At 35.6% G+C, this 25603-nt stretch overlaps 3 protein-coding genes across 4 annotated transcripts in view; 1 reads left to right on the forward strand and 2 right to left on the reverse strand.

Annotated features, from left to right (window-relative positions):
- The window catches only part of LOC142353208 (putative thiopurine S-methyltransferase), a 332531-nt gene extending 321585 nt beyond the window's left edge, over window positions 1–10946 (reverse strand). For both annotated transcript variants that reach the window (XM_075405436.1, XM_075405435.1), the window contains exon 1: window positions 10924–10946. The gene's annotated coding sequence lies outside the window, so the exon portion shown is untranslated. The remainder of the gene's footprint in view (window positions 1–10923) is intronic.
- LOC142353210 (putative thiopurine S-methyltransferase) overlaps window positions 1–10946 on the reverse strand; it is a 257569-nt gene extending 246623 nt beyond the window's left edge. Inside the window, exon 1 of the mRNA XM_075405438.1 lies at window positions 10922–10946. The gene's annotated coding sequence lies outside the window, so the exon portion shown is untranslated. The remainder of the gene's footprint in view (window positions 1–10921) is intronic.
- A 686-nt stretch (window positions 10947–11632) lies between these two features.
- LOC142353593 (regulator of telomere elongation helicase 1 homolog) overlaps window positions 11633–25603 on the forward strand; it is a 36227-nt gene continuing 22256 nt past the window's right edge. Inside the window, exons 1-5 of the mRNA XM_075405876.1 lie at window positions 11633–12336; window positions 18657–18844; window positions 19418–19583; window positions 19922–20109; window positions 25192–25355. Of these exons, the coding sequence (XP_075261991.1) occupies window positions 11679–12336; window positions 18657–18844; window positions 19418–19583; window positions 19922–20109; window positions 25192–25355 (1364 nt within the window). The 5' untranslated portion in view covers window positions 11633–11678. The remainder of the gene's footprint in view (window positions 12337–18656; window positions 18845–19417; window positions 19584–19921; window positions 20110–25191; window positions 25356–25603) is intronic.

Genomic DNA, 25603 nt, shown 5'->3' on the forward strand with positions numbered 1-25603 from the left:
AAACTAACATATTTTGTTTCACACCAGCTTTCAGACCCCATTAGTACATTTATTTAACTAAATTTTTCATACTAATTCAAAATTAATCTAATGTGCTTGTATTACATTACAGTCTGCACGGTATTTTCTTTTTTTAGAGAAATAACTTTACTAACGAGGGTCAAAATACCAGAAAGACCAGTATACCATTGTAGATAAATTAACTCTGATCAATATTCAATTTGCGTGAAACGCCGTTTTATTTAGAACAAATCCAGTAAAAAAAGCTGTAAATTTAATTTTAAGCCTTGTGGCACCTGTTATTTTGAAAAATAGAAAATCAGGGCAAAAACGAATTTTTAACCAGCTATTTTTAACTAAATATCGGGGCAACCGCTATAAGTCAGGTAGCAGAAGTACGATACGGCAATCAGAACACGACGGCAGTCTTTTTGATGTTTTCTCCTCTCTGATATCTTCAAAGTCTAACCAGAGGTTTAACCACCTTTTAGCTAACTACATAATTACTGTTAGTTGTTAGAATAACCCAAAGTTAGATTAAATTGACAAAACTAAGCGGTCAAAAGAATAAGTTGAATTAAATTAAATTAAATAAGTATGCATATCCTGATGCAGGAAAAATATAATTATATAAAAGTGTATATATTGTGCGTCGTGGAGAAAAAAGTGCCCCGTTTCATTTTCAGATATCTCAGATACTGCAAAGGTTCCAATTTGTTCAGTTTTTAAACTTTTCAGCAATCAATCCACCGCTGACGGAATTGTTCAGCAATCATACACACTAAAAAAAATTCAGCTAAATTTACCCGAACCGGGCTCAGGTAATCGGAAGTTCAGGTGAATTTCACGTGTAAAGGCACCTGAAACACACCTGAACTGTATTTCAGGTAAGTTTTTGCCTGAACGAGTTCAGGTGTAGTTACATGGAAAAAAATTATTGCATTCAGCAATGAAACAACGAGAAATTTTCTTCAAGTAAATTTATACTAAAAACAAAACAAAAATACCAATTCTAGGGGGTACAGCAACACATTTATCAAGCAATGTCTAGTGTTTCATAAAATTATGCTTGAATTTGACACTGCTGTCCACAATTGATGTCAAAAACGACTGAATTAGGCAGAAAAGAGTAATTGGAGGTCATCATCGTCTTATTGCACTTATGGCGGACTAAGACGGCAAATAACTTACATCGATAACACAGTTCCTTAAAAAATTGATTTTTTAATTGGATCCTAAGGAGATAATAACGGAAGCTCGAAATATCAATTTTCGGCCAATTTAAGCTGTTGCGACCGTTGTTCACAAAAACCCAAGTACTTTTTGCAGCGTACCAATAGGTCTCGCTCAAAATGTTTCAGAGACATTTTAAGGACAAAAAGTCCTAAAGTCCTAACAATGGGAAATTTACACTATTCGTTATTAACAAAACTCCGTATTCTTTATTTTTTCATTACTGGCTGCTTACTATTACTACTCGATGCTTGTTGGCAAACGTTTTGACGCCAAGAAGTCATTAAGAAAGGCAAATTACGTGCTTCAGAGATTAGCTTACTTCTAACAATTTTCTTACAAAAAATAACCAAATTTCTTTTAATTGATAGCTGGCTAGCTGGCTAGCTAGGTTTCTATATAAGTTTGCAGCTTAACATTATGACAAAAAGTTGGCAAGAGTCAAAGACAATTTGTTGACTAGAAACAACTATTCTCTCTGAATTTGTAAATGAAAGTATGACATAATACAAGGAGACATAGTTGAAAATTTATATGAAAAATTTTTTAAAAAAAACGATCATCGTGATAAATTTTTTCACAGAAATAAACAGTCACGGAAATAATTTTTTTGAAAATTTTTAGCAAAACTAATTTTCACTGTTCTAATGTAATGATATAGCAACTGACTAGTCGCTTGGGTAACCAGTTTTTTGAGCTAGAGAAAGATAAGTAAAATGTATCGGTGACAATTTTTTTAATTCTTTTTCACCCAGTGACCTTATACCTAACCTGCCATATTGCCCAATGTCATTATACTCAATGTCAATTTACCCAATGCACGTCAACCTTTTCATTAATTAATTTGATTGAAAATTAGCACTCTCTGTAGCATGGATATTTTAATTAGGCGCATAATTGTGATCTCACGTTCGGTTGTGATAGTTTCATATCAATTTCCGCGGGCATATGGGACACGCTCATAAACTTTAAATTTTGTACGCTATATAATAGGTCTCCTAAATTCAACAGTCGAGTGAAACAAAAGAAACTTTGGGTAAAAAGGCAGGTTATGTATAATGTCATTATACTTATAAAGGTACTCAATAAAATAAAATTGGCTAATTTTCGCCGGCGCCAATTGAAAAAATTACAGTTATCTAATGTCGGAGTTTTACGATTTTGCTGTTAGCTTTTGTGAGCAGTGAGTTTTATCCACTATACTGCAGATTACCATTGAATTTCTTGGTATTCAAGAAGTCCCCACAATCAGTCGCTGTTCGATGTTCAATGAAATAGTTCTGCTCAGAATATCAATATATATATATATATAGACGTCAAAACAATCACAATTTGCATGAGTTTTGGTTTCCCTATTTTCTCAAAAAACAGTTCTCAGTAATCAACTAGTCTAAAAAGCATCTTTGGTTAACTGACTGATTAATTAACAAATTGGTCACAAGCATTTAAAATTTTAAAAAAGAAATCCCAAGTGTTTGGGCTGCAGTTTAGTTTTTCTCTTTACTTAGCCTTAATAATAACTCCTTTAAGAAACCAGAATAGATTTCATTAGAAAAAATAAGACGAAATTTACTACGTACTCTGTGCTACTTTTATACCAAGGAACTTTGTGCCTCAGGGGGAATATTTGGAAACATCAAAAATAATTCAAAAAGGCGAAACTTTATCAGATGTACAATTACTAAGTTCGTTTAACGAAACCAGACTAATTTGTAAACTATTTAAATATTACAGTTTGTCAGCCTGAAAACAAGTTTCTGAGAGATTCAGTTCTGCTTGATTTGTGATATTTGCTTTTTTAATAACATTACTTAACAGAAAGGGGAACAAATTGATTGGACTTTAGTCGAATGTAACATTAAATTTTGCTTGTCATGTTATAATAACTCTACGGTTTAATTCGCTGTTGAATGTCTTAGTTCTCTTCTCGGCTCCAACATAAACAGAAAATAGAAAATCCTTCTAATTAGAATCAGAAACCTTAATTCAGTTGATTTTTATTTTTTTGTTCGAGAATTTTGGAGAATCTGTCACATCTGTCACATTTTTCATGACTCTTAACTATTTAAAAGCTTCGTACGTTTTTGAACCACCTATCATTATTTGGTCGGTTGCTCTAATTTGATATAAGTGTTCAGAGAAAGTTAAACCTCAGAAAATTTAAATAAATAATTTCGATGGAAACTTTCAATTTTCGTATTCAACTTAAAATTGGGGTCCAGTTTTCAGCTTGTTAAGGAAGTGATGTTCAAGCAAGCTTTTGCACCAATCTGCCACACGGACATTAACAAGATGAGTGAAGAGTTTTGCCAGTAATTTAAAGACCTATTTGAGAATGGAGTCCCCTATAAGTCTCGTCACAGGCAGATTCACGCCAACGGATAACGTCTATCACCTCAAAAGACTGAACACTCAAAATAAACTGTTACTTGAAAATCTATAAAAATCAAAGAAAAAGTGGTGGAGATAAAATCCGTCGTTAGTGAAACTAGTGAGCCTGGGCAATTTTTATTTTAACGGATTTTCATGAACCAATAGGACATGTAAAATGTACATTTAGTACTCGAACCGATCGATTTTTTTTAATTACTACACGAGGCTCGCGTAGAAATGACTGTCCCCAACCTAGAACTGCAGGCCGCTGTTTATAAAGCCCAGCTAGTCCAATATATAAAAGATAAAAAATATAGAAAAATCATGTTAGGTTTTTTGATCTGACAGTACTACAATCCTGTACTGGCTGAGAACACCTGAAATGCGCCATAGAAAATTTGTGGCAAGTGGAATCAGCAAAATTCTAGATGTCTCGTCCTCTTTCGATTGGATGTACGTTTCATGCTCAGCTCATTCCTCAACTGAAAAAATTTGAGTATATGGTGCGGAACAAATGACCTCGAAATATAGGTGGATTTCAGGGACTTCATGTTTCGACCAAAAAAGATCTGAGTGGCCAGAACAAGAAATTTTGCATGCTGAGCAACGAAAAGTTAATTTGTTTATTTTAGTAACACAACTTTGTATCAAACATTGTCGACTCGACAAGATTCAGCAGTTGGAACAAAAAAATACGTGTCACGGCAGTCCGTATCATTTTGCAGACAAATTTGGGAAACCCAATGCAGAAATGAAGTAAGCACATTACACGAGAGCTTATCTTCCCTTCTGCTTTCACAAAATTCAAAGAAAACTTTTCAACTCAGAGTACATGTTGCTGAAAAATGGAATTGAGGTATCTAGTGCTAGCATATTGAAAGCACTATCATCTTTCCGAGACAAGATTAACCAACTAACGGCACGTGGTCGCTTATTAAAAGCAAGTCTTATGATGATCGGTCCTTATCCTATAAAACTTGACGGTAAATATGCTGCAGTTAGGCTGCTGATACAATACCCACATGAAAATAATTGCCATTTTGGTCCCGTGCAGGCTCGAAACACTATCATGTAATACTATTGTGTACTTCGCTGCAGAGCAGTTGTTAAACCGACTACAACTTAAAGTTTGCCATGTCGTAGAATGCTCCAGGATGTAAGCACCACCCCCTTCCACCAGATCGCCCATTTAACCGCGGAAAAATTACCCTAGAAAAATAAATTTGCCTTTGAAGCGATTGGTCGCGAATTCAAAGCACCATTTCCTGTTGAAAACAATGGCAAATTATCTAGCCGATACGTTTTGCTCTTCACCTGTCTTGTTGTTAGAGCAGTACATCTTGAAGTATCGAATGATTCCACAACAGATTCTGCACTCAACTGCATCAGGCGATTTAAATAGCCGCGGAGGAAAACCCACTAAATTCGTCTTAGATTATGGCAAGTCATTTGTCGCTTCAATCAACGCTCTGCGGACTAGCAACGCAGAACTGAAGGAAACAAAAAGTTTTTACTACTAAGCTACATTAATCAATGTTGAGATAGATAGAAAATTTGATCCCCCCGCCGTTTTCCATTTGTGAGGAGTTTGAGAGAGATCGGTAGAATTCTAAAATTATCATATTACCATTTTGACATTTGAGTTATTTTGGTTAGCATTTCCTTTTATTCATTTAGTTGGCTCGTTTCTAGGAACCACGGGATTAAATATGTACCCCTAGATTCCTTTAGTGTCATTTTTTATCTTTATTTTTATTTCAAACTTAGAGATGGTTCAACACGCTGCATTGCGACAGTTTTATTCTTTCTCTGCAATAATGCAAATGGTGCTCTTGATGTCAAGGGCACTGTGACTTTTCGTTAACAAAGGCCCGGCATCATAAAAATCCTGATTATCAAACTGAACGAAGAAAGTTGACTTCAAAAAACGAACTGTAGCGAAACAAAACAAAAATAATCTGCATTATTAATCAAAACGGTAGCAAAATCATAGTATCTGATTAATCCCCTCCTTCCCTAATTCAATAAAAGATGCTGTTGGGCATTATGGCATCTGCGTTGGAAATTGGAAGAAGGGGTTGCTCGACTTTTAAGCATTGAGGCTATAAGAGTATGATCGTGCTAGCTGGCTTTGGGACTCTAGATTCAGCATTAGCAAGACGCCTGGCAAACGTCTTCAAGAAAGTTCTACCGTATCTGTACCTGTTAATTAAAATGCACTTGTAACACCGCATTGAACTTGAAAAATTATCTATTTTGAAGGACGCTAATAAACAGAACTGACGGTTCCAAAATCCGTGGGTCAACACTAGTTGACACTTCTTCTATTAGGACCGCAACAACATAGTTTTCTAAACACTGAAAAGATGTTGTCCTGAATTCGGCAGTAAATTGATAATAAAAAATAAATGTGAGTAAAAAAACTATTGCTGTTCAAAAGGCACTTTTTGCTGGACTTTGTTTCCAAATTGGGGAGTTAAAGATTTAAGTAATTCGAGTAAACTGTTTTTATAAAAATATAGCTTGTCACTTTGATGCTCAAATTCATGTCTTACGTTTTGCTAGTGAAAATGGCAGACGATCCAAAATACTAAATTTTTACTGCTGGCCCATTATAATTGAATAAATGGGAACATTGTTTTCTGATTGGCTGATTGTTCAACAAATTCTCTATGTTTTAGATTAGGATATGAACATTAGCAAAAAATTTCTCAGCAATGCGTTACGCAGAAAAATTAAACTTTGTTGGGAGGAAACCAATTTCACAAGCGGTTGTTATAGATTCATATCAATTCCACGGGTCACTGAGACATGGTAAGATGTTGTAATAATATAAAATCTAGAATTATGCTACAACCAAATTAAACCAATTGAACTCAAAGGTACAGCGTGTTGAAGTTCCCAACCAATAACATTAGTTAAAAATTCTAAGTCTTGGTACGTTCATTTGATAGCACGTCACCGTCATTCAAGTTTTCGAACGGTCAACTATTTCAAATCGAACCTTAAAAAACCATTAGTTCAAATATTAAAATTGACTTCAAAAAATATAAGTTCAAATCATAATTTTGACCATAGAAAGATACATAAGGCAAATACATTTTTTGCATGACAAAACGAAACTTGCAAAACCTCCACAAGAGGTATACTTATGGTTAAGTCAATTTCAGAATTACCCTAGAAATACAAAGGCATAGTCAAAACTGAAAAATTCAGAATAGAAATGCTTTTAAAGAAATTGATAACCGATGTAAATAGTAGTTGTAAATGGGCTAAATATTTTATATAGGAAAAATTTTTGATTGAAGTTTTTGAAAATTTTCCCAGAATTCACTTAATTTTGGTCTCAGACAAATGTGAATATATATTCATTTCATCTTTTAACATTTTGTGAAACAGGTTTAACCATACGATGAGGGTAAATTTCGAAAACGTTTGTTTTAAATATAGGAAGTAATTTTAACTTGACGAATTGGTTTCTCTCCATATATTAGTTATCATATCTGTTTATACTTTAACTTTGTATATTTAAGTTTCTCTTTATTTACTTCATTTTGCGACCACTGTTGATGTTAAAAGACTTGACCTCAAAGCCATGGGTTTATGGGTGAACTTTGGCCAAAAATTCTCCGTTATTAAGACATTTGGGTCTTTCCCATTGTAGCCCCCCCCCCAGATAGTGTCAGATAAACTACAGCCACCATCTTGGTAGCTAATCTATCATGGTGGGTATAATTTGATGGGGGGTGTAATTTCATGGTGGGCTATATTGAAAGAAAGAAAGAATTAATTTCTCTGATTCATAATACTAAAACTACGCGAAGAGTTTGGAAGAATTAAATGTGGATCAGAGGGGAACCTCCTAAAGCTGAATCAATTTTTTATTAAGAGGACCCGAGTTAAGACTGCAGAGCATTGATCGCGTTTGACTGCTTTCTATATTGTTCTTAACCTTTTCTATATTGAAACAGATATCACTTAACCTTAGTGAAGTCTGAAGTTTAGCTAAAGTTTTAAAGGACTATTTTTTGCTCGCGGCAGTTGAAACATCAAGGTAATCTGTAAGGACATCATCTTTGAAAAGCGTATTGAGTAATTTGGCTCCGAGATATCTTAGAGAACGCCTTACACTCAAAAATTTTGCCGCGGTAACTTCATACAAGCCACACGTTGTAGCTCCGGTAGCCATTGAAGTTTTCAGCTGCCTTTTGAAGATATTGTTTGTGTAGCAAGTCTGTTGCAATTGCTTGATCGAAAAAAGGGAGAATTTCAACAAATCAAACGTATGAATATCATAGATGTTTTGAACTCTTGAACCTTTGAAAAGTGAACAGGAGTGATACCTTGAGCTTTTGAAGATAATAAGCCTCTGCATTTTCTTTTGTTGCAAATAAATGGGAAGTAAACGGTTGGTTAAAGTGCAACCGTATATCAATACATTATATTGTATGACAGGTTTGATGTAAACATGGTAATACCGTATTACAACGTCACGACTGACAAGATGTCCCAAACGCGACACAAAGAAAATCTGATTAGAAACTTTATTTACAATATCCTGAAAATGGCTTGTAAAATTGAACCTCTCATCTATCTTTATTCCAAGACAGGTAACAAGCGGCTGCTTAAACAGCAATTCACCGTCTTATTCTATAGTGAGATCTTTTTTTTCCATTAAATTGCAGAAATTGAGTTTTCGAAATGTTCAGTGAAAGCTCCTTTTTCTTAATCCACTCAAACAATTAGATCAGTTCATTGTTCAGCTTTCATTTTTCACCATCATCACTGGTATAGAGACAATTTGTATCATCTGCAAACAAATAGGTGTCTAAAAACGAAGAAGCATTGATTAGATCATTTACATAGTAAGGGAATAAAAGCTGACCCAAAATTGATCCTTTGGGAACACCGCAGGTCAATGGTAAAAAAAGAGATCGGATTGAAAAATATTTTACACACTGTAATCTATTTGACAAATAGGATTTTACACAACCTAATGCAACACCACGAATTCCATCAACCTCCAATTTTAAATAAGTTGTGTATAATTTACAGTATCAAAGGCTTTACGCAAGTCCAGGAGAATGGAAACGTATTCAATACCTGGGTTTTCACGGAGCGTTTCGGTGATATGGGCTAAGGCGTGGATAGTTGAGTACTTTGATCTAAAGCCAAACTGCTTCGGGTACAAACTTTTAAATGTCGAGAAAAAACTTTCAAATCTCGCCATAACGACTTTCTCAAGCAATTTACTTAGTACAAGGAGTGTAGAAAATGACCGGTAATTGTCAATATTTTTTATTGAGCCTCTTTTATGCAATGGGAGATTTTTAGCTCACTTGAGGCATTCTAAAAAAACGCCTTCACTCAGGGAGCGATTGAACTTATACAGAAGGGGATCTCGGAGAACTGGAAGACTAGACTTCACAAATTTGGCAGAGAGTCATCGAGGCCTAACAACTTTCCATCTTTCAGTTCGGCTACACAACGTTAAATAAAGTATTTCCGTCTGGTGAAACAATATTGTTTCGCTTTTTTTCTCTACCATACAAAGCAATTAACTCTCGAAAATTTTTTTGAGAATTGTTGAAGTTTCTTGAGAAGAAGACTCCATAGTAATGCTTCCTGGATGCTTTAACTAGTTTTTTCACCAAAACACAGTAAAGTTTGAATCGCTGTTCATTAGCTAGTGCTCTGAATCTTTGGAAAAGGCGGAAAACTTTGCCTTTTTAGCCACGCAGTTTTCACCTCTATTTGTTATCAAGAAATTTTGGGGAGTTTTTCACTCCTTGTAATTGGCATTTCGATTTACAACTAGTGTATGTGTTTCTCATAGGTTATCAAACGCTGCATCAATGCTTGGTTCAAGACTTACTAAGAAAATTTCAGAATGAAGATCATTCAAGAACGAGACGTGTGCTTGTTCATCCTTCAAAAATGGGAGGACTTTGAATTGCTGTTTTTCTGAGGAACCTATTCTTACAGATATTTGGACAGTTATCGCAAAGTGATCAGATATACTGAGCTCCTTTGCTTTTGCATCATTTTCCCAATCACTCTTTTGTGTGGTTAATGAGGGTGCTAGTTTTACATATCACTCGAGTGCGACTTTCTATTTCCTGGGAAAAAAACATATCTTGCTAAAATTGATAGATACTGTGAAACCACTGCATTAAAATTCAGTAGATCAAGGTCAAAATCTCCGAGAGTAAAACAAGAAAGCTTCATTTCAAAAGTTTTCGAGAAAAAGATGTCAAAGTCTTCCAGAAAAATTCCTTTTGCTTACAAACAGAGATTTGTACAAGCAAGCTACTAATAAACAAATTTTACCTTTGATGAGAATTGTGGATATAGAGTGCTACTCCACTGTTTCGATTTTTTTCGGTTTTCACGACAGGAGATGAATATTCCCTTAAACAAAAAAGTTTTCATTAGTATCTTCATTTAGCCAGGTTTCAGATAGACAGACCACAGACGGTAAAAGTCGTGTAGAATCTTCTAGAAAAACCTGGAGGTTGTCGAAGTTCTTACTTTAAAGATCTAACATTTAGATGGAACAAACACAAGTCTCTTCCGATGCGATTACTGGGTTTTCGGAGTTCCAGAAGTTTAGGAGGCCCCCTAATCATAAAGTTAGATGCTCTTTACAAGCAAAGAGAACCAAACTTTGGTCCCACTTGTAGAGATCACACATATTTTCAAAAACTAATCTTTTTCCATCATCAGTGTATATCACAACTTGTTCATTTTGCATACTGACAGTTTGTATATCAGCTCTTTGACGTAGTTTGGCAGCCAGTTTTGCTCGAAGAATCGTAATGTCGTCATTCAGGTACACATTATTGTCACGTTCCCTCAACTACTTTTTTGAGCTCATCAGCTCAAACTTCTTCTGGCGTCTCACAAACTTCGCGATAAAGGGTCTCTTACCTTTTCTGCTCGGAACTATTATCCTTACTGGCATACTGCTGGTTGACATCACTTTGGAGCAGCGAGAAGAGTTTGCAGGCCTCGACGTTGGGTGCTGTATTGGTCGTCAACTTCGCCACTTCCTCAGCTGCATAAAACCCGCATAGGAATGGGTGTTCCATGAAGTCCGTTGGAACCTGTTTTGGCAGCCACGTGGGAACCCAAGCAGGACAGGGACTTCCATCTGGACTGCGGCCCGTGCATCCGAACAGGTGTGTCAAGCCCGCCTCTTCGCCCGTCTCCTTCGATATTGATCCTTTAGGTTTTGAGGGCGTGATTCCCAATTCAGATAAAGGGATGTTTTCAACAGCGCAACTACGGCTGCCCTGGAATTCAGTTAATCTGAAACTATTTAATAAGTTTATCACAACAACTATGCACATTGGGTGTGCTATATTGGGAAAGACCCAGATCTGCAACTCACTGGAAAAATCTTGCCTTATCATCAGTCTTTAAAAAAAGCGAAATACGGACAACGCGTGATCGACGTAGTGCATAGCACATTTAATCGGCTAGTTCTTGCCTGCACTGGCAACGCGGGACCTCTGGCTACAAGAGCTCTCAAACAGATCGTCGCTAAGATCGGCGAAAAGCGCAAGAAACCGTACGCTGACGTCATATCCGTTATTCAAACACAGATCAGTTTCGCTCTTCTTCGAAGCTGCTTCCTCTGGCTCAGAGGATGTCTGTCGTTGTAACAAAACGAAACAACGGAAAATTTTCTGCCATTGTTTATGAGGAACGACTGAACGGTATCAAATGTTTTTTCTTAAGCTTGCTCTCAAGTTTTGAATGTGTCCTACACTAGTTTTTTGATAGTTCTGTATTTAACTATTTTCTTTCTTTGCACTGGACAAATACTTAGTAAGTAGCGTAAGTAATTTATGTTGATCTTCATATTACGCATGTATATATGCGGATGTTGTAACATACATTTTTTTTCTTTTTTGGCGATATATTTAATAACACGAATCCCTTTATGTAGACGTAGAGCTTAGAAGAGGACTCGCCAATGTTCACCAAGCGTTTATGTTATAATCATTTGATTTCAAGGTGATGATTTGGTGTGCTATTCACTGTTCGAATGTATGGATTGATTCGACATGAATTGGGGAGTTTCATCAACTTCAGACTTGAAGTTTACTACAAAGAAACGAGCGATTGGTTCACTTGGCGTGGTAAATAAATTAGAGGGAGCCAGCTGTCATACAATTGAAATCGATGGTGGCTGTTTTAACGATTCAAAAACTGTTGTAAAATTTCCTTACGAACCATATAGCATTCAACATGACTTCGTTCAAAAATTAGTTCAAACACTGGAAGCAGGTGGTAATGCGCTTCTTGAGTCCCCCACTGGGACTGGAAAAACTGCTTGTTTGCTATGCGGTTCTTTGTCATGGCAACAACAATATGCCCAAAGTATCCAGATGTCCGAAGTTCACCAAATTCCCAACTCTGGTAGCAGTAAACGCCAAAAAATGGAAGGCATTGGTGGTAGAGCAGAAAATATCAAATCATCAAGCGCCCCAAAAATTTTCTATTCCTCCAGGACTCATTCACAGCTTTCACAAGCAATCGGGGAATTGAAGCGTGTTAATTTTCCTGACATTAAGGCCGTGGTTATTGGATCGAGAGACCAGTTGTGCATTCATCCTGAAGTTAAACAAGAGAACAACGCCACAGTGAAGACTCATTTGTGTCGTCAGAAGGTCAAAACCAGAACGTGCCATTTCTACAACAATTACGAAAAGCTAAAAGAAAGTAAGGAAACGTTAATATTAGAACAAAAAGATATTATCATCATCTGTCTTAGTGTTAAATACGGAAACCGAATTAATCAAACCAACTTACCAGAAAAATAAACCAACTTACCAGAAAAATCTATTTTAAATTTTATGAGTGGGGCGAAATAACGATGTGTGACTTTTTTTGACACGCGAGTAAGCTGGATTGTGCCGTCCAGCACATTTTTTGAAATTTGCCATCTGAAGGAGAAAACATTTAAAACTTACCATGATGGATACAGGATGGGCGACTTAAATTGACCTGTATTTTGTTAAGATATATATTGTCGCCAAAAAATGACATTTTTTGTTTGATAATTTATGGTGTTTTTAAAGCTTTTGTTTCCTCTAACTTTTTGATGAGCCGAACTCTTTCAAAAGGAAGTATTAAGTAGTTTCTATACATACACTCTTCCACAATACCTGTGTAAAATTTTTTAGCCTGAAAAAGTTTTTAAAATCATTGATTGAATTGCCGGGTATTGAAATGTTATGCATGGGGAGAAAGCCTCCATTTTTTGGCCCTGTTTTTTAAACTCAACCATTCAATTAACAATTTTGTGAAAATTTATGCTAGGAAAAACAGTCTTTAACCATGGATGCAACTTTTCAATTCATTGCTTTGGAACAGAAGTGGCATGAAAAAGAGTTGTCTTTGAAGGTGCTCACAGATAACAAAAACTGAAGATTGTCACTGTATGTCTATATGCATACAGTATGTCTATATGCAATAATAATAATAAAAAAATGATTTACTTCATTCAATTTGAAAAATTTGAGCATCGAATTTTGTGATTCAATATATTTTTAATTCTATTAAATATATATTTTTATTTTTTATACTCCGAAATATTTTAAACGGCTGACTGCCAATGCCGGGGTGAGGATAAAAAATATATTTATATCAGGGTTAAAGGGCCTTGTGCCTGAACAAACCTTCAGTTTCTTCTAGATGAAAATCTCCAATTCAGAAGTCAGTCGATGGTATTTATGAGTTGTTCAACAAATAATAAATTGAATGTAGTAAAAGAAACGAAGAGATATAACCTGGAAAAGAGCTTCAGCAAACAAAGTTTTTTTCTGGCAATAAAAGCAAATTTTCCAATAGATGTGGAGGTAAGCCAGGTAGCCAAAAATTGGCTTCGCTTGGGATAAAAATTATAATAATTACGGGAAAATGGGCATTTGCAAAATATGTGAAGTAGAAATCAGCTCAAAGTTTAATCAATGCAACTTCTGAGAGGGAGAACATAAGTTTTCAAATCAGACATCTCCGGTAACGAGATCGGAATGTGCTATCCGACGTTAACCGATTTTAACTTGTCTTTAATATAACATCCAAACAACGCAACAACAGTGTTCGATGAGAGGCTTCCTGCTGTTCAAGGATATAATGCCCAATTGAAACCGGCAACTGTAGCAGAAACAATAGTCTGGAAGATCGGAAAAATTCCTCTTGTCCCTACAAGACATTATCAATTATCAACAAAAAATACAAATAGGGAATTAATAGCTCGCCATTGCAACTCACAACCAGTGCAGACTGTTGGGGGCGAATGCATCAACATCTGTGCGGGAGAAAAGAAAAATGGAGCATTAGGACTGTTTATAGACCTGAAAACTTAGCGTTAGGAAACTCTTAGCGTATTACTCGATTCGATACAAGGAGACCACATTTCACAAGCTCCATTGGACCTTTTTTTGCCAAATTTACATCTCATATGCCTATTATCAGATTAAGCTCGGCGGCGATGTAAAGGACACATGCACATTCATCACATTCCAGGTACTCTTTAGGATGTGCAGGCTACCCCAGGGTTTGAAAAACTGCTCATCGAGCTTTCAGCACTGCTTCAAATCCGATCTCAAAGGAGTTTAGGGTGTTGTCATCTTTCGAGACGTCCGGGTATATTGTACAACAAAAGAGAAGTAGGAGAAACAATGATGTATTCAAAAATGGACTACCATAGGAATTGAGCTGAAATGAAATCTAATTCAGAGACAGTCTAAAGTGCTAGTCATCTTGATTACTCTTGTTTCTAAAGAAGGAATCGCGCCCAATTCTAGGCATCAAAATTTTAAAATAGCTTCAATTATGATGTGATTCAAGTCCTTTGTCTGCTTAGGAAATTTTCTTGGACTAGTTTAACCAGATTTTGTCATCATCTAACAGAGTCAAGAGTCTGAAAAGAAGACTTTAGATGGCGTAAAGTTGCCGAAAATGTTTGGATAACAATAAAAACGAGTTATTTGCCAACCGATTAGGTCGGATTTATAGCTAGAGAAAATAAGTTTTCGTGACAAAAGGAGCAGCACAAAAAGCATTTGAGAGTTCCTCTCGCAAGGACGTCCTGTGATTCATGTCTTCAGAAAGCTGTCACAGGCAGAACGAAACTACTTTTTTAAATCATATTATATAAGCCATAAGATGTGTGATATTTTCGAGCTAACCACATTTAGTGATGATTATAAATCAACTCGGCGATCCTCCCTGTAGGTGTAAATAATTGGCTCTCGTTTTCGGAGAAAAATGTGTTAATTGTAAAAACCAGCACTAGTATTTGCCATATATGGCATTGGGGAAAACTCATTCAAACATATTCATGCTCGAGACCACGATAGCCCTCTTCTGTTAACAGCGAAATTTAATTCTTGAGTGTATTTCATAACAGAAGTGATCGCAAACCAATTGACCACTGAATGAAAAGGAATTCCAGAGAGGACTCTCAAACTTAAAAACAGCCTGAATTGTTTCCGTTCGTTTTCTGTTCGAGATGTTCTCCATGTATATTGGTACCAGATGATGTGGTGATTTGTTTTCAATAACGTGAAAAGTTTTAAATCACTTTGCACTAGTGATCTTGAGAATGATGATGAAATGTTAGCTGTCTCAGTTCTCTATGACAGCTAGAATACGCTTCATTCTACGGTTTCTTCTTTTAAAAAAAATTTCGAAAATGGTTTTACTTAAAGTTAAATTTGTTATAGAAAAATTTTAAATATCAGAATGAAAATTATTCGGTCAAAATAATAAATCTCAAATAAGAAACTCTTTATAAGGTTAAAGAGCCCTTTTGAGAACAGAACTTGTTGATATTGAGAATAATGGTGGAATGTTGGCTGTCTTAGTCATTGTAGGTTCCTTCCTTTAACTAAATTTCGGAAAATGGTTTTAATTAGAATTTATCAAATTTTTTATCGAAAAATGTTAAATATCAGAATAAAAATTATTTGTCAAAATTTTATTAAATCTCTAGTCTAAAGAAACTCTTTATAAGGTTAAAGAGCCCTCTGAGAACTTTAAATTTTTGAGTTTTAGATATATACAGGAGTCCTTTTAATTTTCTTGGAGCTCAATAGCAGATACACAGAGATGATAATATCCCAAGTTAATGAAAGAGCTTCTGAAAGAATTTTAAATGAACTGGCAATACATAATGGTCTTAAACGAGCTGGCAATACATAATGGTCTTAAACGAGCTGGCAAAACATTATGGTCTTAAACGAGCTGGCAAAACATTATGGTCTTAAACGAACTGGCAAAACACATAATGTAAACACCCCTTTCGTCTTTTCCATTGAAGTTTTAGAAAAGAGCATATTAATTTTAGTTATTTAGGATTTTGTGAATAAACTTTCTGATAAGAATTTGTTCAGAAAAATTGACATTTGTCGCTTTAACTATTGCTTCCGTTTCATATTTACACTGGGAGGTTGGTCAATATAGTAACTTTCAGCGCAATTAATTATCATATAGAAACAGTGTTTGAAACTCAATTGGATTGGAAGCGTCACCAAAGATAAATCAGGTAACTTAAAAGAAAAGAAATAATTTCTCCAATGAATAATATACAAATTACTGCACAATATTTTGCATTGGAGAGGACAGACAACGGGGCTATAGACGCCCACTTTTCAGTCTACCCCAGAATTGAGTACAAATACAACACTGTGGAATTGAGTACAAATAAAACACTGTTCAAATACAACACTGTTTAAATTAACACTGTTCAAATAAATTGTCAAAAGTTTTTTAACTTACTTATCGAATTTTATCTTTTAGCTTGCTAGTGAAGAGCTTAATTTCGGCTGAATTTTTGTTAGAAATTTTATGATATCATTATCCTGTGTCTAATAAATAAATAAGCTAAGCATTTATAATTGATGCACGAGGCGTGGAAATTTAAAAATAGTAATCTCTGTTTTGAAAACTATGCCCTAATTTTTCTTGGAGAAATGAAGTGATGGTCCTTTCAAGGATTGATTAATAGCCGCCCTCATCTTCTCAGCCGGCTATTATACCGCTCCTATATTTTTTTACAAATCAAAGAATTTGATTTGTATTGGGGCGCTGTCTTTTTTTACGACTCGAAGAGGAGTATTGGAGAAGTCCCTTTTTTAATCAATTTTATTGGAGTGATTTTTGAAGCGGGAAATGAAACGCGTGAAATAATTTGGAGTGATTTTGGTGGTGAACAAAAGTGAAGAGCGGAGCGAAAAAAGAGTGGTTTTTTTATACCGCTGTTTTTGAGAGAGTGAGAAATTGGGTATGAAAAATTTTCTCTAAGCGAGCGAAATTTTTTTGTTCACGTGCGGCATTTAAAAGCAGTTTTTTTGCAACTTTTGACTGTTTTGAGGTTTGATTATGATATATATTATTTTTAGGCTTGTTTTGACAGGAATTGAGGGCGTCAAGTAGTTAATTTGAGTTTAGTGCTAATTTGGAGGTTTTTGATCGGTTTTGCTGATTTTTAGACGAAATTTAATGATTTTTGCCTGTTTTTTTTAATGCTTTAAGTGGGATTTGAATAGAATCTTTTTTCTTAAGGAATATTCAGATACCAATAGACTAAAATTTTCTTGGTATAAATTGTTTTTTAGGAAAAATTGACAGAAAAATTGAGAAATTTTAAACCTTTTTTCTTATTTTTTTATTTTTGCAAATTTTCCTTTAATCTTAGACAAGTTTCTTAGCTTATAATGACTTGCCCATTGTTTTGCGAGCTTTTCGTTGCTCTAATTGCAACGGAAATTCTTTCGGCTTTATGATTCCTTGTACTATTAAAAAAGTCATTAACTTTTTCTAGTTTTTAGTCAATTTGTTTTTTAACTGCGGTTTCTATTCTTCCTTAAATTTTTTATGGCATTTGTGGAGGTTCAGGGTTCACCATAGTTGTTCTAGTTGTTTAGTCATAAGTATGGGCAATTTTCTCTTTCGACTAGTTTCCGGAATTCTTCGGGCTATGTTTTTTTTAAGATCTGTTCACACATTTTCATGATTTTTGAAGTCAAATTGGAGTAGTGATTTTGGTCACGCCGAAACAGGAAGTGGAGCGAAAAACCGAGCGGTTTTAAGGAGTGAAATTTTTTCGCTCTAAATTTAAAGTAGAGTGAGAAAACGGTTTTTGAACAAAAATTCGCTTTCTCGCTAGTGGTGTTTTGTTCACATGCGGCAATTTCACTTTGATTTTTACTGTTTTTTCGATTGTTTGAATCGGATTTTTTTTCTAAATGGTTTTCCCAATCCATTCGTAGCCCGTTCAAGGTCTATTTTTCTGTTTAGCCAATGAAAATTCTTTGATTTGTACGTCAGGACTTGTCCTGCTATGTTTTTTTACTTCGTTGAACTTTTTTCGCTTTACCCATTTTGCCGCTTTTTCGACATTTTGCGTAAAATCTTTTTGACTTCTCTAGGCTAGTTTCACTCTCCTGTCATTCTGCTCAAAGTCCCCTTTCAACAGCAGCTGCTCCCCAAAGCAATTCAAAATGAAGATAGTCAGTATAAAAATCAAAGTCAGAAATAGAAACGGGATAAACCCATAAAGCCCATTTTTAGATGCCCGGTACTTGAACTTTGTTCTCATAAGTTTTAGTTACTATCTATAATGCTGATTGGTATTGATACTAGACCCTGTAGCTTCTCACTGAGAGACAGGAGTATGTTCAAATACGAAATGACATCAAAATAAATCGCACTTAAAAATGTTTTTATACCAAAATCATATTTTGTTGATATTTTCTTTTCTTTCAATCCCAATAGAGTTATGGGAATCAACGGCGGCTATTTTCCGGCAATCTTTGTGTTTGAATTATTACTTATGTTTTCCTATATTTTCCTTATGTTTGAATTATTTTAGATCCAGCTTCTGCTTGATAACACTTCTGTATATCTCGCCCCTAAAGATGTTAGTCAGTATGGGTTGGTATATAGTTCCTAACACCCAAATACATTTGGAACAGTAATGTTGAATATGAATCGATTGATATCTGTTTGACAACGTGTTCTATCAAATTCAGGTGGAAGATGTCTCTCGTCTCAAGGCTCATCCTCCCCTGCGGAAGAAGTCTTGGACATTGAGGATCTGGTACAGCAAGGAATGAGTCAGTCAGTCTGTCCTTACTTCTACAGCAGAGAGATGAGTTCAACAAGGGCTAACATCGTGTTCATGCCCTACAATTACATAATCGATCCGTCCACTAGAAAGGTTAGCGCTTCCAGGTCTTTCAAAGTGCTGCCGTGAATTAGTGTTACAAATGCTAAAAGCTATGAAAGGAAGCAAATTTAAATTGCGGCTATATACGAGCGGTTTAAGCATGTGCAACTATGGTGAAATGTCATTACGCTTTACTGGTATTAAAATCTCAAATTTGTTTGGCTCATGTAAAGCCGCCTCTCTTGTTGCATTCTCTAGGTTTGATCACTGTAGCCAACTTTTGCTTTGAACAAGCTGGCTGCGATTCATAATTTGTATTGGTGAGTTTCTCACAAGCTAAAGCTAAATCTGATTTTAAAATGACAAGTCGATAAACAACGCGAGTTAGTACATTTTCTCAACGAACTGTATTTTCTGTTTAAAGGACATATTAGTATTTTGTATTGAGGTTACAGATATAAGGAATGATTTTGCGCAACAGTTTATCGATCAAAGAACTTTCTTTAATTTGGGGTAGGATAGACCGATCAGCAATATTGCTTCCTAGGTCAGTTAAGGCCGACAGCAAAAAGGTCCCTTTCCTTCTTATGAGTTGCCATTATTCATTTTACTTCTTTAATCTAGGCGCACAACATTGACTTGGCCAACAACGTGATAATCTTCGACGAGGGTCACAACATTGACTCGTTGTGTGAAGAAAGTGCTTCGTTTTCAATGACGTCACTCGAGGTTGCAGCTGCATTCAAAGAGACTCAGAAGTTGCTAGAGAAGTTGGCCGAGACCGATAAAAGTAAAGACGGGTAATTTTATTAAGGAAAACATAAGCTGCTCGCGGCCGCAATTTTCATCACCAATAGTTTGGTCCATTTTTCTTTCAGAATCTTTCACGCAAGAAAATTGTGTTATCTGGGATAAATCGTTAAAACTATGCTTCTACAAAAATTATCCCAGAACTTAAATATGTTCAGTTCTTCAAAAATAAGTTGCAGTTGTTTCATTGTTACTTATTGTGTCGAACATGTGTGCATCAGACGATGCAATTTGGATGACTGATTTGGGACACAGCATTGTCATCAAATATTTGTCTTTTGAAGTGTTTTGTAAAGTAAAATCGTTTGAATATTTCAGAGTTCCAAGGTAACTCAGACAACAAGGACGTGAGCTTAAATGAGTCGGATGTACTCATAGGAGACGAGCAGTTGACACCTGAATTCAACACTACAGATATCGCCTCACTCGCTACTATTTTCCATAACTTAGAAACAACGCTCCTCAATGTGAACGTCAGCAAAACTTCTTCCACCGGGTCTTCCGATGTTAGTAGAAACGCCCCACTTGTTGTGCGAAAATGATTATGATATAGACGTTTTCACATCTGTAAAAAAATGTTGCCAAAGCTGTAAAATTGTGGTCACTACTGGTCTTCGCTGCAATTTTTTTTAGGAATTGTAATTTTTTATTGCTGCGAAGCTGTAAGCTGAGAGTAGCTATATTGTGGTGATCGTGGTTTTCCCGTTGTCTGACGGTCATTGCCACCACTGCACAGCTCTTCCTCCATTTGTTGCTTGCTTGATGTTTTTTGTGATGTTACCGCAATTTTGAATGACTATTCAACTGATATTAATGTCAATTAAAGTTATGTAAACCTTTTAAGGGTCTAAAGGAATCCTGTGTCATTTCCGTTTGTGCCCCCAGCTTAACGTGTGCATATTATTTGCACCCCCAGACGCACGTGCTATAATTTTACATATTTATTTACCAGGTAATGACAAGTTCTCTGTAACTGTGGGGAGCATAACGTACTGGGGGGGGGGGGGGGGGGCTCAAACGGAAAAGATCCGGAATCCTATATAATGAAAGCTCTTATTAATACAACATGCCGACCAAAATAAAATGATTAAATGAATGACCAAAACAAAAAAGTTTTTAATTGATCTCAACGAAGTTTGCTGTTATATTAGTTCGGTGGTCTTTTCGTTTGACCTATTTTTCGTCTGATCCTTTTAACTTTTCTTCCTCATAGACGGGGTAAGCCGGTAATGCCCAGAGAATTTGCCCTTTCGGTAATGCCCTTTCGGCTTTCTAGACTCCAAGTATGCGATTCACCGAAACTTGTTTTGGTGACAGAAAACAGTTATGTCAACCCCTTCAAAAAATAATCAGGAAGTCAATAGAGTTTATTCTATTTATTATTAATAGCCGCCCTCATCTTCTCAGCCGGCTATTATAGCGCTCCTATTTTTTTACAATTCAAAGAATTTGGATTGTATTGGGGCGCTGTCTTTTTTTTAAGATCTGTTCACATTTTCATGATTTTTGAAGTCAAATTGGAGTAGTGATTTTGGTCACGCCGAAACAGGAAGTGGAGCGAAAAAGCGAGTGGTTTGCGGCGTGAAATTTTTTTGCTCTAAATTTAAAGTGGAGTGAGAAAAGGCGTTTGAACAAGAATTCGCTTTCTCGCTAGTGGTTTTTTGTTCACATGCGGCAATTTCACTGTTTTTTTTTTAATTTTTTGGTTGGGATTTTCTAATTGGTTTTCTCAATCCATTCATAGTCCGTTCTAAGTCTAATTTTCTGTTTATTCAATGAAAATTCTTTGAATTGTTCGTCAGGACTTGTCCTGCTATGTTTTTTTACTGCGTCGAACAAAAAATGTTTCGCGTTACCTCATTTTGCAGCTTTTGCGTGAAATCTTCAGGCTAGACTTCTCTAGGCTAATTTCTCTCTTCTCTCATTCTGCTAAAAGTGATTTTGAACATCAGTTGCTCAGCAAAGTAATTCAAATTGAACAGAGTCAGTATAAAAATATGAAGTCAGAAATAGAAATAGGATAAACCCATAACGCCCAATTTTAGATGCCCGCTATTTGAACGTCGTTCCTATAAGTCTTAGTTACCATCTCTAATGCTTATTGGTATTGATAGTAGCCCCTGTAGCCTCTCTCTAAGAAACAGAAGTATGTTCAACTAAATGCCATCAAAATAAATCGGACTTGAAAAAAGTTTTTGCACAAAAATCTATTCTTTCAATCTTTCATGCTTATTGAAATCAACGGCGGCTCTTTTCCGGCAATCTTCCGGGTATGTTTGAATAAATTGAGATCCAGCTCAAAAAATTGGCAGGAGATTGTCGAATCGTCTGAGCGCTCCAACAAGGACTTATAGTGTGTTGTTCCAAAGCACCAACAGAGACCTTAATATGAAACTTATGAATCGAATTTAGATGACATCATAGCTTGCGTTTTTATTGTATGGTTTCTGGGGTATACAGCTATGATGTCATCTAAATTTGACTAATAAGTTTCATAACAAGGCCTCTATTGGTGCTTTGGAACAACACACTATAAATCCTTGTTGGAGCCCTCAGACGATTCAACAATCTGCTGCCAATTTTTTGAGCTGGATCTCAGTTTTTTCAATAATAAATAAAGAAACTTTTTTGACTTCCCCAATTATTTTTGCAGGGGTTGACATAACTGTTTTATGTCACTAAAACAGGTTTAGATGACATCATAGCTGGATAACCCTCTGCTAGTCTGCCTCGAGAAATTGAAATTGCGGAAGGCTTTGATAACTTGATCGTTTACGAAGATCCTCCCACTTTAAATTGGTCGACAATTCAATAGCTGAGGCAGATTTTGAATCAATATAAGTGAGAGTCTAACCGTCAAGCAATATATAACCGCTATTGAAGCTGTATAATTGAGTGAAAGTTTATTGATCTATATCGAAAGCTAAGCTGTTTTCCACCCCAATTGTAGATCTAGGTCTTTCGGCCAAGATTCAAAGGCATATTTAGTCGCATTAATCAATTTAGTGCCGTTTGCAGAACAGTAGCAATTAGAATATTTCTGGAGAGAGGATATCGCCAAATTATTTGAGAAATGAGAGGCCCAGGTACGCTTCCTTGAGAAATTTTATTGTTAATATTGACAACATCTGACAAATGTCTCAATTCTTCAACGTTGAGTTTAACCATACAAATAGGACGCAAAATAATTCATGAAATGTTGGCCTAGTCGAAATGAAGATATTTTGCTAAGCATTACTTTGAAATTCACTCTGTTAAAAGATGCACGCAGTCACCAAAAATAAGTAATTCTTTTTCCTGGCTGTCACTATTTATCTTTTATTCAAGATTCTCCATAATAATGGGTATTACGTCCAGTACTTTGAATTTAGAGATGAAGAACGTAGACCCTTTTGATGGAATGTATGCCAATATCAGCCCAAAAATAACTGGTTTTGGAAAGCGAGATGCAATTAATGAGGTGGTCTCATTTGAAATTGTCACATCATAGACTGCGTCTTTAACAGCCAGAACAAGACCTGTTTTCTTTGTTCTCTATCAGATCGTCTTTCGACTGTTTAGGGTAGCCGACAAGAAAGCGCCGAGTCTTTAACTGAATTATCGAGCCAAGTTTCAATCCCTACGTTGTCAGCTGATTTTTGCGCTGTTAAACTGCAGTTATTGACTTTTCTTACCATAGTTACAATACCTTAAACGTTCAGACTCAAAATCGTTAGCTCAGAATTGTCCGAATTCGAATGTAACTGACCATTTGGTCATTCTGACTCAACCATGCAGCCGTTCCTGATGATGAATCGTTTGTCAGAGTTCAACAAGATGTTTTGCCTTCCAACTGCGTCTTTGAACTTAAAGAGCAAAGCTTGAAGATAAAAAGACCGGTACAATTTGTTTTGAATTTTGATTTTTTTCTGACATTTTTTTTACGTCTACCTGTAGGTTCTTTTGTACTGCTGATGATTCAAATTATTATTCGAACCCTGGTTTTTGTTAAAGTTTTTCGAAAATTTGGGAGAGAAATTGGAATCTGAGAATGGTAATGCCTGAAGACATTGAGTTAGGTCCCTCTTTGTTGTCCATAGTTGATAAAATGAAATACACGGCTATGCGAAGATTCTAGGCAGGAATCGGGACAGATAGTGGTTTTCCTGCCTACCCTGCAAGTTTTTCGTACCCTGATTTTTGGTTTTAGATCAGTTATTTTTGCTGCTGCTTTTCTAAATTTGATGTTACCAGCAGGTTATGCATGTTTAGTTGCTGAGACAACTACCCCAATTGTTACATTAAATGGCTCTCCTTTGAATTGTTCTGTACTATTGTCTATTTTAAGATCTTTTCTCACATTTGAATGTTCACTCCCGTAGATGTGTTCTATTTACGTCGAAGGGTGTTTTCTATAAAGCGAGTACACTGCAGGAGTTTTTTTTTAAATTTTCTTTTGATGTGGAAAATCTAATTCTATGCATGACTTTAACTTCCGTATTTTAATTAAGTAATTGGCTTGGATTTTCAGTGTTCCTTCAAATTGTCTGGTCGGTCTTTTCACCTATAGCTCTTAAAATGAAAAATGCCTTTTTTATCTTGCTTCTTTTCTGTTTCAAGCCCGAATTAACTCAAGGGATAAAGTGCTGGCTATATTACTAATAATCTTGTCTAACTTTCAGCCTGAGCTCTTAAGGCTCTTCGGAGTGGTGGATCACGGTTTTCTTCTCTTTAAAACAACCAACTGTTCTCAAGACTTTATTCTCTCTCTCTCTTATTAAATAATAGCTTTCAGTAGGTTACTTTTGTTATGTGTATTCATTAAATATTTATCCGGATTCAACAGAAGCATATATGGGCATTGAGTACAGTAGTTTACAGCATAGTAAATTTAACAACAAATATACTTGTATAATTTAAATGTACCGGTTAAGAAATGTAACTTAAAACAACCAAATGTTTATTAACTCTATGATCAAAACAATCCTTTTTAGGACTACTTGATATCCAAGGATATCACAATATTTATCAGTAATGCGTTCTCCTGAATGTTTAAAGGTTTCAGTATTCAAATCTTATTACAAATTACTTGGGCAGAGCTTAGTTCTAAAGAAATTGCTGTTTTGTCCATCTTTCATCTGTTATTTTTACGAGGCCATTTCATGCTCTTATTGACGTCTGATTTGTGCTATGTAGCGATCCATAACGTGTTGTACGATGCGTTATTTGGGCTTGTTGAAAGTCTCAGACAGCAGCTATTAATTGGAGTTGCTTTGACTTTTTGTTTGAAATTTTCGCGAATTTCTTAATTGTCTTCATTTCAAACTTTATTAAAATAAAGTACGTTATTTTTAGGAATGCACATATATTTGGTATATTTAGTTTCTTTTTAATCGGCTTGAAATTTGCTGGCGATGATGTCTCCCTTGTGGTTATCTGTTTACGTTGGGGTAGATACAAATGCTCGAGCCTCCTATTATCTAAACGTTTGTGTACATTGGTTTTTTTTTCAAGTTTTTCAATTGCCTGATTGAGAAATCGGCATTGGCTATCGTTTTGAACAGCCGTTGGCTATTTTCGTTGTTATCGCTGTGATTGATTTTGTTCAGACTTTTCCACAACAAGCTGGAGCCGTGTTCAGAGGTAGTCTGATCTATTCTTGGTTAGAAGATGCTGGATTGAGACCGGAGATAACGCCAGCAGTCATTTCGACCCTGGATAAAGTGGCTTCATATCTTTCCACACTTCAGAGCAACAACGCCTTTAACGTTAGGTAATGTAATGACATAGCAATGTTTATCGTTTTTTTTTACTATAGGTACCTCTAAAAGTGATCGAAGCGTATGATTTTGTGATCAAATGTCAACTTTTGAGCGTGCACGAAGATCTGTATATAAATGTAATGAGGAGAATTAACTATTAAATTCATCACAATTTTCCAGGATAATAATAAGCCCTGGATTGCAATAAATTTGTCTCCAAAACATGTTTAAGATTCCTTATTTGTCATATTTCCCTAGA

This window comes from Convolutriloba macropyga, chromosome 14 (genome assembly GCF_964194025.1).
Source record: "Convolutriloba macropyga chromosome 14, txConMacr16.3, whole genome shotgun sequence".
Taxonomy (NCBI): domain Eukaryota; kingdom Metazoa; phylum Xenacoelomorpha; order Acoela; family Convolutidae; genus Convolutriloba; species Convolutriloba macropyga.